Below are 14,505 nucleotides of genomic sequence, written 5' to 3' on the forward strand. Positions count from 1 at the left end.
CTTGAACATGAAATGCGATTACTGACATTTATCTGTCCTATTGTTTTGTACAGATTCCGTATATCTTTGTTGCTTGATTTTTGATAGTTGTCCTTGCATGCTGCAGATACCAGGTGGAAATTCATGGCTATACAATTTAATATCTACAATAATTGGAAATCTTAAAGTCACCATCAGCAACGTACACATCAGATATGAAGATTCTGTCAGGTTTGCTAAATCAGTGACAATTATTTTAGTTTTTGTTGTTCTGGATGTATTCTTTTTTTATTAATAGTTTATGTGTTTCTTCCTTCAGCAATGCTGGGCATCCATTTGCTTCTGGTTTCACTTTATCGAAACTTGCAGCTGTTACAGTTGATGAGGATGGTAATGAGACGTTTGATGCAGGTGTAGCATTAGATAAGCTGCGGAAGGTTAGAACAAATTTACATCGGAGAGTTTATCTTCTTTAAATCTTGGAATCTCGTTATACACTGTGTTGCAAGGTCTATAGTATGGTGATTGTTGAGACTAGATCTGGATTGTCCTTCACGAGCTTTAATTCATTATCATTGTTATGGTGCTCGCGCACAATTTTTTGTTGTTACGAGTGTGTCATCACTGTGGTACTTCTACAGCTAACAGGTGGCTGTCATTTCTGTGCGCTTATTTTGACATACTTTTTCACACAACTAGATGATACGCTGCGCGTTCCTGCAGGAACTTGTTAATAGAAATGTATAAATTGGTGTGATAAAAACAATTAAAACTACTGCAAAAAGCAAACACAGGAGTGTTCTCAATTTATATTTAAATAAAAACAGTAAAACATACGAAGTATGTAACGAAATGGTGTTTAAAAAGATACTTCTGGACTGAAGGTATGCTCCAAGCGTCCAACACATATACCGTCCATGATAACAAAAAAAAAACTTATGACTAACATGCATGACTTGCTGATGTGGCATGGTTGCATGGATAGATTAATGCAAAAGATGTAACTTATCACTGACATGCAAGACTTGCTGTGTGGCATAGCTGCATGGCTAGGAAATATAGGTAGTAGGTTGCAACTATTTAGGAATGATTTAATCAGTTGATTTATACTCCCTCCGGCCCATAATATAAGAACGTTTTTGACACTAGTATAAGATAACGTGACATCCTACAAAGTTATTACCTATTTGGTTGGTTGCTTTTATTTTATTATTGTCTTAGTAGTTCAGACAATTATATTCTTGTGACATTAATTTTCACTCTATTTGGTCCATCTTTTAGTCAGTCGAACTGCATATGTTAGCCATCTACCACGATTCTGACAGCAATCCTTGGAAGCTCCCCAAGAAATGGGAGGATCTTAATCCTGGTGAATGGAGCGAGGTTGTTCCTTTTTTATATTAGAGCACAACCTTTCCTCGGTTCCTATTTGTTTCTTCTTTTCCCTAATGATCCTTCACAGGTATTTCAAGATGGCATCGATGATCGTCCTGGCAATTCTATTTGGGCGATGAATCGGAGATATTTGGTTTCCCCTATAAATGGAACCCTTAAATATAATCGACTTGGACAGCGGGAAAGAGGGGACCTGAACAATCCTCTAGAGAAAGCATCACTTGTCCTAAGTGATGTTTCTTTAACAGTTACTGAGGTAACCCTTCATTTATGCTTCATTGATATGTTTCAACTATGGTGTTGGCAAGTTACTTATCATCTGTTACTGTACCAGGCCCAGTATTATGATTGCATTAAACTGTTGGAAACATTTTCAAGATTCAGGACACGTGTTGATGTTTCTCACTTACGGCCTATTATGCCTGTTAAAGAGGATTGTCGTGCTTGGTGGCGTTATGCTGTGCTGGCTGGTCTGCGACAAAAGAAATTATGGTATATGTTACTCTTATAAGTTCTACATACATTTTCCCTGATACCATGAGATTTTGTATGTGCAAAGGAAGAAGTGAAAAAACAGAGCCTATATCTCTTATGCCACTAAACTCTTGAGATATGGATTGGATTTTTCACAAATTGAGATGGATTTGCATTTTATTATTACAGAAGATCAATTCCTCTATTCTGCACAATGAAGTACTTAGCTGTGTGGACTGTATCAAATGAGATACACACAGATGACTCAACACAACACATAGATCACTTCCTTTATGCAATGCGCATATTATGTGATAAATGCATATGTTTTGGTCATGGACATCAAGGCAATACATCTATTATGCACAATAACTCGGATGTTAATATGTTTTGATGCAATTTTTGTTTAAGCTTTCTATAAAGTTGAATTGTCATTCTGAAGTTTATTTCTCTTCTGTTCCCAGCTATTGGTTCTCATGGGAGAGAACTAGATATCTGTGCCAGCTTCGTCGTCGTTATGTTCAACTTTATGCTACCCTACTGCAGCAAGCACCTAGTGTTGATATTTATGAAATTCGGCAGATTGAGAAAATTCTAGACTCAAAAGTTATTATACTTTGGAGGTGTGCTAGTGCAGTATCTACTGAGGTTCTATGTTAGTTTGTCCTTAGTTTGAATTGATGTTCACTTGGTTATAATATTATTTGTATTTTCAGGTTGCTGGGTCATGCTAAAGTTGAAACCGTGAAATCTAAGGAAACATTGCATAAGAAGGGCTCCTCAAAGAGAAGATGGTGGCCTTTTGGATGGTCCGTAAAACAAATTGACACTAGTTAATCAAATCCATTAATATTCGTTGCTTCTGATTTTGAGATGCTAGGTAGCAAGGTTTTTAAGGTGGTAAGCCGTCTAAAGGTGGTCAACCCCCAGTGCGCTTAAGCGCTTGAGGCAGAAAAAGTGCCAGGGGTGTGCCTTACCGCTTAAGTGTGGCTTTATGAACACCTTAAAAACCACGCTAGCTAGTAGTCACTACCAAGTACTAACAAACACATCTTTTTTATGGCATCTTGTATTTTTTCTTCTGTAATGGTTTGCAGGTCTTCTGCATCATCTCTCCAACCGTCGCTCCCCTTTCTTTTAATATAAAAGTGTTTGTTTTTCTTATCTTAAGGGTGAAAATAATGGTCTTCTCCTATTGGTCTAGGGTTTGGGCGTGTCCTTGAGTCCTTTACTATTAAATAATACTCCCTCCGTTCCTAAATACAAGCCTTTTTAGAAATTTCAATATGGACTACGTACAGAGCAAAATGAGTGAATCTACACTCTAAAATATGTCTATATACATCTGTAAGTAGTCCGTATTGAAATCTCTAAAAAGGCTTATATTTAGAAACGGAGGGAGTATTACTTACCCCTAAGGGCTGTTTACAACAAGGCGGAGGAGACGCTGTGCCGTTGCTGCTATTTTTTTATATCCTTTCATCGCATTCATATTTTTCATCGCATTCACATTTTTCCAAGAAAACGCAAAAGCATTGCGTCTTGTTTAATTGTGTTGGTAGGAATAAAGTTAATCACACACCCAAGCATATCTTGTTCCTCAACCACTGTTCATCTGACAATCTTGCTCTTCCAACTCTGTGAACAGAAGAATATCCATATATATATAAACTAGTTTTAAACTCATTGGAGCTTGTGTTATTGGCTGGCATTGCCTTTCTTTAGTTTGTGCTTGGTATCAAGGCCTAGTTGCAACCTACTTTTGTTGGAAGATGAAATCAAAACAGCTGGATGATATAGAGGATCAATATTCCTATTGTTAGCATGAGTTAATTCAGATCTGTACTATTGAATGCAAAAATAATAATCAATATCGTCCTCACATCTCAAGTATGCCTTTTTTCTTGTTCTAGGAACTCGGCTGGGTTGCCTTCTGAAGAAGGCGGCGGATTAGAACCACAGTTGGATGAGGAGCAGCTAACTAAAGAAGAGTGGCAGGCTATAAATAAATTGCTAAGTTACCAACCGGATGATGAACTATCATTTCCTGTTGAAAAGGTCTCACCAAACACAATCCGCTTCTTGGTGGATGTGTCTATTGGCCAAGCTGCTGCAAGGATCATCAATATTGGTCACACAGAGGTTATGTGTGGTAGATTTGAGCAGCTTCAAGTGGTCACCAGTTTGTATCCGAAGAGTACTCGATGTGATGTAACTTTAAGATATTGTGGTCTGTCATCCCCTGAAGGTTCTCTTGCTGAGGTCAGTGCATATCAAACTCTAACTACCCTAGGCCTTATATAGGAGGGGTATCTTGGCTGACAAGCCGACTCAAAGGAGATACCGTATGGACTCTCAAACTGATTCTAATATGGACTCTGCACGGCCGCACCTAATAGGAATTCGAACCTAATGAGGCAGTTTAGTAATAAAGGAATCCTAGCCATTTTGGGCCAGATCAGGGAGTGGTGCTGCCAGGCGGGGGCCTGCAGACCATATGTGGCTCCCCATGTAACAGCCTGTTTAAGTGCAAACTACAATTTGACACAATGCTCTATCTCATGTGAGGTGCTGGGCTGCTATCTGTCAGACAATTGCAAATTCTTGTCACATCACAGGCTTTTGTGGTGCTTAATTTTACTCATTTACTCATCAGCTTGTACGTCATTGGCTTTCATTAATGATATATGCTTTTACTTTGCATGACATCACATAGTCCTTATTATGTTGGATGAACCTCTTTATTCGAACATCTATGATACATGCCCTGCAGTGACACCTTGTTGGTTACTTTTTGCAGAGCGTCGTCTGTGAGGGGAAGACTAATGCTCTAGATGTCAGTTTTGTGCGCGCACCTATTGGCATGGATTTGGATTGGCAGTTTGTGGCAAAGATATCTCCATGCTATGTTACGGTACATATATGAACTTATGTTTTTGAATATTTCTGAAAGTAGACCCACCTCTTTATCATTGTCCCTTGTGAAGTCATGGTAAGGTTTTGAGTAAGCTCTAGATCTCAGCTTTGTGCAGGTGCACCTATTACCATGTGCTTCCTTTCAGGGGAGAGCATCCACATTGTATACATTTAGCTAGCCTAATATAAGGTACAAAAGTTCTTGGTAGGCACGAACCCTTGGACTGTCTTGACTCGAAAACTGAAACTCAGCGGTTATAGCCAGCTTCAACCCAATAGAATGTCATTTTCCATTTTTCTGCAACAACAACAACAACAACAACAACAACAACAACAACAACAACACAACAACAAAGCCTTTAGTCCCAAACAAGTTGGGGTAGGCTATAGGTGAAACCCATAAGATCTCGCGACCAACTCATGTCTCTGGCACATGGATAGCAAGCTTCCACGCACCCCTGTCCTTAGCTAGTTCTTTGGTGATACTCCAATCCTTCAGGTCTCTCTTAACTTAACGGACTCCTCCCATGTCAAATTAGGTCTACCCCGACCTCTCTTGACATTCTCCGCACGCTTTAGCCGTCCGCTATGTACTGGAGCTTCTGGAGGCTGCGCTGAATATGCCCAAACCATCTCAGACGATGTTGGACAAGCATCTCTTCAATTGGTGCTACCCCAACTCTATCTCCTATATCATCATTCTGGACTCGATCCTTCCTCGTGTGGCCACACATCCATCGCAACTACGCATCTCCGCCACACCTAACTGTTGAACATATCGCCTTTTAGTGGGCCACACTCAGCGCCATACAGCATTGGGGGTCGAACTGCCGTCCTGTAGAACTTGCCTTTTAGGCCTCTTTTGGTTCATAGGATAGGATTATCGTAGGAATAGGAATTTTGTAGGAAATGAGATGGCATGTATCTCAAATCCTATGAGTAGGAATAGGAAACGAGATGTCATTTGGTTGATACCAAAGGAATTTTTCCATTGAGTCTAGGCTCATTTTTATTTTCCTATGAAATGTGGAGGATAGGAACCAATCCTATGTAGGAATAGGAATCTATTCCTATGAACCAAAGGGCTCTAAAGGAAAAAATCCTATAAGAATCCTATCCTCTAGGATTCCTATGAAATTCCTCCAAACCAAAGGAGGCCTTAGCTTTTGTGGCACTCTCTTGTCACAGAGAATGCTAGAAGCTTGGTGCCACTTCATCCATCCGGCTTTGATTCGATGGTTCACATCTTCATCAATATCCCCATTCTCCTGCAGCATTGACCCCAAATATCGTAAGGTGTCCTTCTGAGGCACCACCTGCCCATCAAGGCTAACCTCCTCCTCACACCTAGTAGTACTGAACACATCATGTACTCTGTTTTAGTTCTACTAAGCCTAAACCCTTTCAATTCCAAGGTTTGTCTCCATAACTCGAACTTCCTATTTACCCCCGTCCAACTGTCGTCAACTAGCACCACATCATCCGCAAAGAGCATACACCATGGGATATCTCCTTGTATATCCCTTGTGACCTCATCCATCACCAAGGCAAAAAGATAAGGGCTCAAACCTGACCCCTGATCAACATCACTTGTTCGAACACTTGTCACAACATTATCGTACATGTCCTTGATGAGGGTAATGTACTTTGCTGGGACTTTGTGTTTCTCCAAGGTCCACCACATGATATTCCGCGGTATCTTATCATAGGCCTTCTCCAAGTCAATGAACACCATATGCAAGTCCTTCTTTTGCTCCCTATATCTTTCCATAAGTTGTCGTACTAAGAAAATGGCTTCCATGGTCGACCTCCCAGGCATGAAACCAAACTGATTTTTGGTCACGCTTGTCATTCTTCTTAAGCGGTGCTCAATGACTCTCTCCCATAGCTTCATTGTATGGCTCATCAGCTTAATTCCACGGTAATCAGTACAACTCTGCACATCCCCCTTGTTCTTGAAGATTGGTACTAATATGCTCCGTCTCCATTCTTTTGGCATCTTGTTTGCCCGAAAAATGAGGTTGAAAATCTTGGTTAGCCATACTATCGCTATGTCCCCGAGGCCTTTCCACACCTCAATGGGGATACAATCAGGGCCCATCGCCTTGCGTCCTTTCATCCTTTTTAAAGCCTCCTTGACCTCAGACTCCTGGATTCGCCGCACAAAACGCATGTTGGTCTCATCAAAGGAGTCGTCCAGTTCAATGGTAGAACTCTCATTCTCCCCATTGAACAGCTTGTCGAAGTACTCCCGCCATCTATGCTTAATCTCCTCGTCCTTCACCAGGAGTTGGTCTTCTCCGTCCTTGATGCATTTGACTTGCCTAATATCCCTCGTCTTCCTCTCTCGGATCTTGGCCATATTATAGATGTCCCTTTCGCCTTCCTTCGTGCCTTGTCGAAAAGAGCTGAAATTTTATTTGAATGCTCACGAAATTATGTGTTATTTACTAGCTGTGTGTGGAAACCCTAGTTCCCGTCTCCTTGTGTTGTCCGATGGATGGAGAATGGAGAGTGAGGAGTGAGGCTGGGGAGAGGAGAGATTTGTGGTTTGGGATTTATATATATATATCCAGTCTTAGTTTCCCTGTAATTATATTTCCAACAACAGGGGTGGTCTGCTGATAGGGGGTGCATCCAGTGCTTCCAGTTTGGTAGCGACTATCAGCTTTTGGGTGTTTGTTGGTGCTTCTATTTCTAGGGGCAAAAACATAAGCTAAGGTCAAACAAATGCAACCCTAGGATGCCAAGACCCCCTTTTGGCCCAAGTGACCAGGCAGTGCCTGTCAGGCCATAAGCTGAATTTACCTGAAGAAGTTGACAGTACACCTGTTTCTGCGTTTCAGATCCAGTGCTGGTCGTTCATCTCGAATCCAACGGCTTTCCTGTCAATTTACCGGTTCGCCAAGTGTGATTCGCTCTCAGCCCTTGATCTCGCATCGGACGCCTCTCGGAAGTTGCCGCCTCGCTGTTCAACGTCCGGCAACCACTCTTCCTTTTCTGTTTTGCTTTTCACATGCTCCTTTGCTGTAATGGCTATAAAGCCCCTTTCCTCTTTCATTTGGGCTAATGTTTTGTTAATTGGGTTGTAACCCTAGCCGCCGTGGCGTGCTACAGCACTTCTCATCTCGAAACTCTAGCAAGTTTGCTTCGATTTACTCTTAAACTCTGCAATTCTTGCGTTTAGTTCAGTAGACCGACTCGGTTCCTGACAGTGCCCGCCATAGATTGTTGTTGTGCGTTACAAGAAATATGCTTTGCCGCCGATGCCGTGATGAGTCAAAGAGGGATATCAAGTGGTAACATGTGGTAGAATGGCAGCACCGAAATGATTGTACGTAGGTATTTGAGGACATAATAGGTGGCATAGGACTAATAGGCACTTGGACTGTGGACAGACTTGCTCGTAGGGGTTTATCTCACCCGAGCTCTTGTCTACTATGCGATCGACAAGGAGGAGTTCATTGAACATGTCTTGAGCAGCTGTCTTCTCCAGGGAGAGCCCAGAAGTTGGTGCAGGCTGAGGTTGCTGTCAACTAGGGATGTAAATGGCGCAATAAAAGGCACCGCAGGACCGTTTGCTTAGCTCGATTGTTCATTTTCCTCAGAAAAAAAATCTTTTTTGAACTGTTAGACCGATAATTGGACTTAAACAGGCTTAAACGGGACGCCGTTTACATCTCTACTGTCAACTGTCTTAGTTTAGTAGCTTTGGTTGTCGTTGTTGTTGCTGGCTCATATGTAATTTGGTGCTGTCTGTGTTAGTGTGTGGGGTTGTTCTTCTACAGTTATTCTTAATGCAATGATATGGAGCTCTCTTGTGTTTTGGAGAAAAAAAAGTTATTTCTGGACTTTGTGGCTGGTAGTTGTTTGAAAGCCCTGCTTTCTTTCTGGCTGTTGATTTGCCTTTGATTTGTAACCCGATCGAATTTCAATTGTTTGGTAGGTTTTGAAGGGGAGTTACGAACGGTTTCTGGAGTTCATCAAACGGAGCAATGCTGTCAGCCCAACAGTGGCAATGGAGACAGCCACCGCTCTGCAAGTAAGTTCATATGTCCTTGTGACCCAGTTATGCAGTAGTAATATTTTGTTAGATGTTTTCTCCTTACTATTTGGATATAGTGGTAGGTGAAGTTGTAACGATTGCTTCAACCTTTTGAACTGCAGATTAAATTAGAGCAGGTTACACGTAGGGCTCAGGAGCAGCTTCAGATGGTACTGGAAGAGCAGAGCAGGTACATGTGTTGCCTTGTTGCCGTGCTCAGTCGTAATTACATTATAATACTCCCTCCGTTCCTATGCTTAAGGTTTATCTTTTTTGTGTTACTTCCGTTGGATAAGGGCGCATGCTGCGGTTTACCACCCTTTCTCCCCAAACTACCCCAAATCTTTTCGCTCATCTCTCTATCCTCGCGTACGAGTAACTGCATGCATGCAACATATCTTTTCCCGTCGTCTTCCTAGAAATCCCTGGAGTTCTCGCATGTTCCCGAGTGTGGTTGGAGGTGAAAAATTGAGCGCGGTAGGGGCATCTTTGGACAGTACAGTGAGGCAGGGCTCATTGTCCACCCTCCGGTCCATTGATGAGGCAGGGCGAGGAGGTGGCGTAGCTCGGTGGCGAGGCCAATGTTTTTAAGGCGGTAAGGCGACCGAAAGCAAGCATCCACCGCCCTGACGCTAAGCGACGCCCAAGCGCCTTGACGCCTAGGCGGCACCTCAGTGCCTAAAGCGGGCATAATTGCAAGGCGCTGCCAGAGCGCTTTGCAGCCTAAGCGTCCAAGGCGGGACGCCTTAAAAACGATGCCGTGGACGTCGGCACCGAGGACGCGCCCGAGCTGGCGGACGTCGGCAGTCCATGGAGGTGGCAAATACTTGTACGAGGACGGAATTTTAATATAGAACTCAGTTCTCGCGTCAATTCGGTGAGGAGAAGAGAGCAGAAGGGGGGAATTGACCCTGCAGTTTGGTCTCTCCAATAGATGAACAGCTCCCAGCTCTCAGATTGGTCAAGCGTGGCCAAGGATGGATCAATCATAGTAATTACCATAATCCATCAGAGTGCATGGGCCATGCGAGAGCCACCGAGCGGAGTATGTGGTTTGGTCTAGGTGCATGGGGCGACGACTTGTGTGGCTTGCGAGGGAAAGGAGGGGGCACCTAAATTTGTTATTCTTTTTTATCTTTTGCTCATCATTTCCTGTGATATTTCTAGATTTGGACTTGAGATCGATTTGGATGCACCGAAAGTCAGGATTCCCTTAATCGGCAGTGAGCAATTTGTCCTGGATCTTGGTCATTTTACATTGCATACAAGAGTAAGTTTGAGCTTCAGTACTTGAATATAGCACACTCTTCTGCTGGTTTTTATGAACTGTTATGTTGAATTGTAGGATGGAACACGGGATGAAGAAAGACAGAGTTTGTATTCACGCTTTTATATTGCCGGCAGGGATATGGCTGCTTTTCTTGTTTGTGATGTAGCTGAAGGCCTATATTCCGCACCAGAAAATCTGTCTCACAGTGTGCTCCCAGGTCCTACTGCTGATGCTAATCAGTTCTGTTCTCTTCTTGATCGCTGCGGAATGTCAGTGATAATTGACCAGGTAACATAGATGTCAGTCCTTTTGTTTTGAGTAGTTAACAATTTGGTAGACCCAATAATTCCAGTTTTTTCAATCTTACGCTGTCCCAATTAATGATCTGTTGACTTGAAATGTGGGAACCAATGTAGGTGGCGAATGACATGATTTCTTTATTCTATTTAAATGGAGCTATCTTTTGTTAACGCACTGCGGTTCTTTCATCAGATTGTCTTAGAATTTGTAGATGAGTTTATTGAAACTGACAACTGAGTTTATGAAGTTCGTTTAGGTGGTACATTAGAGATGACATAACTTTGTAAACACCCATTTGCCCTCGTTAAGTGGTGGTTACATGAGTAATACGAGTAATTGCCGGACTAAACCTATTACTTGCTTTTCAAATTGAAGATGGCGGCAATGAATTCTTCGGGTACTTAAAAAGATATTTGCCAAGAAGCGCTGCTAGACAACAGGTATCATGCACTCAAATGGGGGTACAGGAAACCTTGCGCACCAACATTGGGCTATGGCTTAGATAAGCAAAGTTATCTTAGCTCGCTTTTCAGAAGTTAGTTGATTTGTTCGCAATAAATAAATTAGGTGGTTTGCTAAAATTATGTTAGTTTAGATTGAGTTTGCTAGGGGCAGCTCTATATGTGGGACTAGGAACATCTGTATTTCCTTGGCAAGAAATAAACTATTATAAAAGAGAAGATCCGTCCCCACAAGACCTTACAAGTCCTACCGCACCTTCCCTGGATTTGGGCGTGATGCAGCTAAGGAGTGTGTCCTTTGTCCCATTACCAATTTCTACCTCATTCATTCGTTTTCTTGTGACACGTGTAGAGACTTTCTTGATATTTAGGTGTACATGGCTGTTCCAATATTAATGCAGTCTTTAGTCATTCACTAATTTTCTATGAAGCTAATATAAATGCATTCCCTGATGAATTCTGTATGCATGAAGATCAAAGTTCCACATCCGAGTTATCCATCGACCCGTGTTTCTTTTCAAGTACCCAATCTGGATATCCACTTCTCACCAAAAAGGTACTGCAAAATTGTCGAGCTGCTTGGTGTGGTTTACCAGTTGAAGGGGAACAATAATGAAGAATCGAGCAGCTATGAAAATGGTAATCTGGCGCCTTGGCATCCTGCTGATCTAGCTGGTGATGCTAGAACTTTGGTTTGGAGGGTATGAAGTTACCCCTTTCTGTTTTAGTTCAGTGTTCTGCTACAATGGATTTATTCACTCAATTAACATGGCTTTTGTTTATTTTTTGGTGATGAAAAGGGTCTTGGCTATTCACTAGCTGAGTGGCATACCTGTCATGTTGTATTATCTGGGATGTATCTGTATATCTTGGAGTCAGAATTATCCCAAAATTACCAAAGGTGTTGTAGGTGCGTAATATCTTTTCCTAGTTTGTCCTCACACTGACAAACAAATGCATGATATTCCGTATATTTTTAGCATAGTAGAATGGATGTGTATTTGTTGGTGTTGGCCTTTCCGATAAATGAGTAGCAAATATTGTATTGTTGTTGTACTCCCTCCATTCCCAAATATAAGTATTTTTAGAGATTTCAACAAGGGACCACATACGGAGCAAAATGAGTGAATCTACACTCTAAACTATGTCTACATACATCCGTATGTTGTATGTACACTCTAAAATATGTCCACACTCTAAAATATGTCATGTTGTATTATCTGGGATGTATCTGTATATCTTGGAGTCAGAATTATCCCAAAATTACCAAAGGTGTTGTAGCTGCGTAATATCTTTTCCTAGTTTATCCTCACACTGACAAACAAATGCATGATATTCCGTATATTTTTAGCATAGTAGAATGGATGTGTATTTGTTGGTGTTGGCCTTTCCGATAAATGAGTAGCAAATATTGTATTGTTGTTGTACTCCCTCCGTTCCCAAATATAAGTATTTTTAGAGATTTCAACAAGGGACTATATACGGAGCAAAATGATTGAATCTACACTTTAAAATATGTCTACATACATCCGTATGTTGTAGTCCATTTGAAATGTCTAGAAAGACTTATATTTACGAGCGGAGGGAGTACTTCTTAAGTGGAATGAGATTTTAAGAGAAGTTCCGAAGGAATTGTAGAGGCAGGCAGGGATTGTATTTCCTCGATTTTAGTATTTTTCTCCAATTTTGTTTTGGTAAAGTTAGAAGATAATATTATAAATGTAAGCTTTTGGTCCTATAATGGCATTGTTGCTCAAAATAGCACCCTTATTATTTTTTCAGGAACATTTTCACCTTTTTATTATTTACATGGGTAAAATATTTGATATTGCAGCATGGCAAGCCAGCAAGTATTTGACGTGCCATCAGCTAGTGTTGGTGGGTCTCTCTACAGTATTGCTGTGTGTTCTAGAGGTGCAGATATACAGAAGGTAATCTATTTAGCCTTCTCGCCGTTCTTTAACTTTGCGGACTTTTCTGTTACTACATATGATTGTTAGACTATCATGGGAATTCTGAAACAGCTTGTATTTTCTTGACTAAGAAACAGCTTGTAGTTGCAACAGAAAAAGAGCAAATGTTTAAGGCTCTGTAACAAAACAAAATACTCTATAATTTGCTTTGATATTGTAATATGTTCTATAACAGCCGGTTAGGTCAAAGGCTTGTCCTAACAAAACAAGAGTAGAGCCATCAGTAAGAATCTTATAGAATTTTGTATTTTTTAATCATAAACAGGACATTAGCACATATTCACTAATAAGATGACATGAAATCAATGGTTTTGTATTCGATTCTTTCTATTTCTTTTCTATCCTTCTATGCCAGCCCTAGCTTACCTTATTGAAGCCTCTCTGCCTACCCTAGCTTACCTTATTGAATGCCTTGCATTTGCTTTCTCGTCTCAATCCGATGAACGACGGATAGCCCAAATATTTATTTATGGTATCATGACATAAATCCTCCCTTCTTCCAATCTTCGGCCTTTACCTCTTTCCTTCTTTCGCTTGCATTGATGACTTCCATGACTTTCCAATCTTCATTCTAGTAGGTATCTAGCTTCATAGGTGAATAAAATTGGAATAGGGATGGAATTCTGTTCTAATGAGTTTGAATCATATTGACCAGGTCCAAAGAACACCTATCAACATCTACAACACCAAATAAGTTTCACTAGATTCACCATAAAATATGTTTTCATACTATACGTATTTGATGTTATAGATATTAGCACATTTTTCTATAGACTTGGTCAATCATAGATAAGTTCGACTTAGGACGAATTTAGAACTAAAATTAATTTGGATTGGAGAGAGTATTTGACAGATTAAGCAACTGGTATCTATAGCTTAAGCATTTGCGTTTTAAGTGATGAAGACAGTAGTTTCAGAACATGTTTAATATTAGTTACTAAGAGCATCTACAACAGGACTGGGCAGATCTGACCACGTGCCCGCGGATAGCGCTGGTGGATGCCTCCTCCATGGCAAAGCCACCGGGCTCAACCTCCATGCCCGGCGCGTACTCTGCCTCCTCCATGTCGTCCGACTCCTCCTTCGCCTCCTCCCATCATTTCCTCATCCTCCGGTACATCCTCCTGCTCCAGCGCAATTTAAGTGCATCTTGGCGGCGATCTCTGCTGGTGCTCGGGCGTGAGCATCTTGGAGTAGGTTATTTTCTTCTGGACCATGGCGACGACGAGGTCAGAGTGGAAGGGGAAGCAGACGGGGGGAGTGGTGTTGGTACAGACGAAAGGGAGGAGCGAAATGGGGGCGGCTAGGGTTTCCCTCGCAGTCCGGCTTAAATAGCCGGATTTCGGCCAGTTCTTTTGGCAGCTTAAAAAATAAGCCGCATCCTCCCCAGTTTTTTTTTCATAAGCTGCCTCTTTTATTTATTGGAGCTTCTAAACTAGTTACGAATAACTAATTTAGAAGTCTCCACAAATTTAGGAGGCGGCTTATTTTTTAAGCTGCGGAGAGACAGATTTTTTAAGCCGCCCAAAAGAACTGACCCTTGGGCTCTCGGGCGGTGAGCCGGGGTGGCGACATGAATGCGTTCTCACAAAATCGGAGGAAGCTAGAGAAGTGGCGGACCGACGGTTTTTTTCGCGGGCCTGCCCATCAGCCTGACGTGCCTGGGCGTCCCCATATTCGTTTCACATATGG

The 14,505-nt window shown here is 41.7% G+C and overlaps 1 protein-coding gene across 1 annotated transcript in view; it reads left to right on the top strand.

Annotated features, from left to right (window-relative positions):
- LOC119316811 overlaps nucleotides 1-14,505 on the top strand; it is a 94,400-nt gene that overhangs the window by 13,378 nt on the left and 66,517 nt on the right. The window contains exons 7-22 of the mRNA XM_037591201.1: nucleotides 107-210; nucleotides 299-416; nucleotides 1,261-1,362; nucleotides 1,442-1,630; nucleotides 1,709-1,866; nucleotides 2,313-2,471; nucleotides 2,565-2,657; nucleotides 3,762-4,110; nucleotides 4,649-4,762; nucleotides 8,711-8,806; nucleotides 8,932-8,999; nucleotides 9,977-10,079; nucleotides 10,155-10,367; nucleotides 11,314-11,541; nucleotides 11,641-11,750; nucleotides 12,675-12,771. Of these exons, the coding sequence (XP_037447098.1) occupies nucleotides 107-210; nucleotides 299-416; nucleotides 1,261-1,362; nucleotides 1,442-1,630; nucleotides 1,709-1,866; nucleotides 2,313-2,471; nucleotides 2,565-2,657; nucleotides 3,762-4,110; nucleotides 4,649-4,762; nucleotides 8,711-8,806; nucleotides 8,932-8,999; nucleotides 9,977-10,079; nucleotides 10,155-10,367; nucleotides 11,314-11,541; nucleotides 11,641-11,750; nucleotides 12,675-12,771 (2,301 nt within the window). The remainder of the gene's footprint in view (nucleotides 1-106; nucleotides 211-298; nucleotides 417-1,260; nucleotides 1,363-1,441; nucleotides 1,631-1,708; nucleotides 1,867-2,312; nucleotides 2,472-2,564; nucleotides 2,658-3,761; nucleotides 4,111-4,648; nucleotides 4,763-8,710; nucleotides 8,807-8,931; nucleotides 9,000-9,976; nucleotides 10,080-10,154; nucleotides 10,368-11,313; nucleotides 11,542-11,640; nucleotides 11,751-12,674; nucleotides 12,772-14,505) is intronic.

The sequence above is a fragment of the Triticum dicoccoides genome, chromosome 6A (genome assembly GCF_002162155.2).
Source record: "Triticum dicoccoides isolate Atlit2015 ecotype Zavitan chromosome 6A, WEW_v2.0, whole genome shotgun sequence".
Taxonomy (NCBI): domain Eukaryota; kingdom Viridiplantae; phylum Streptophyta; class Magnoliopsida; order Poales; family Poaceae; genus Triticum; species Triticum dicoccoides.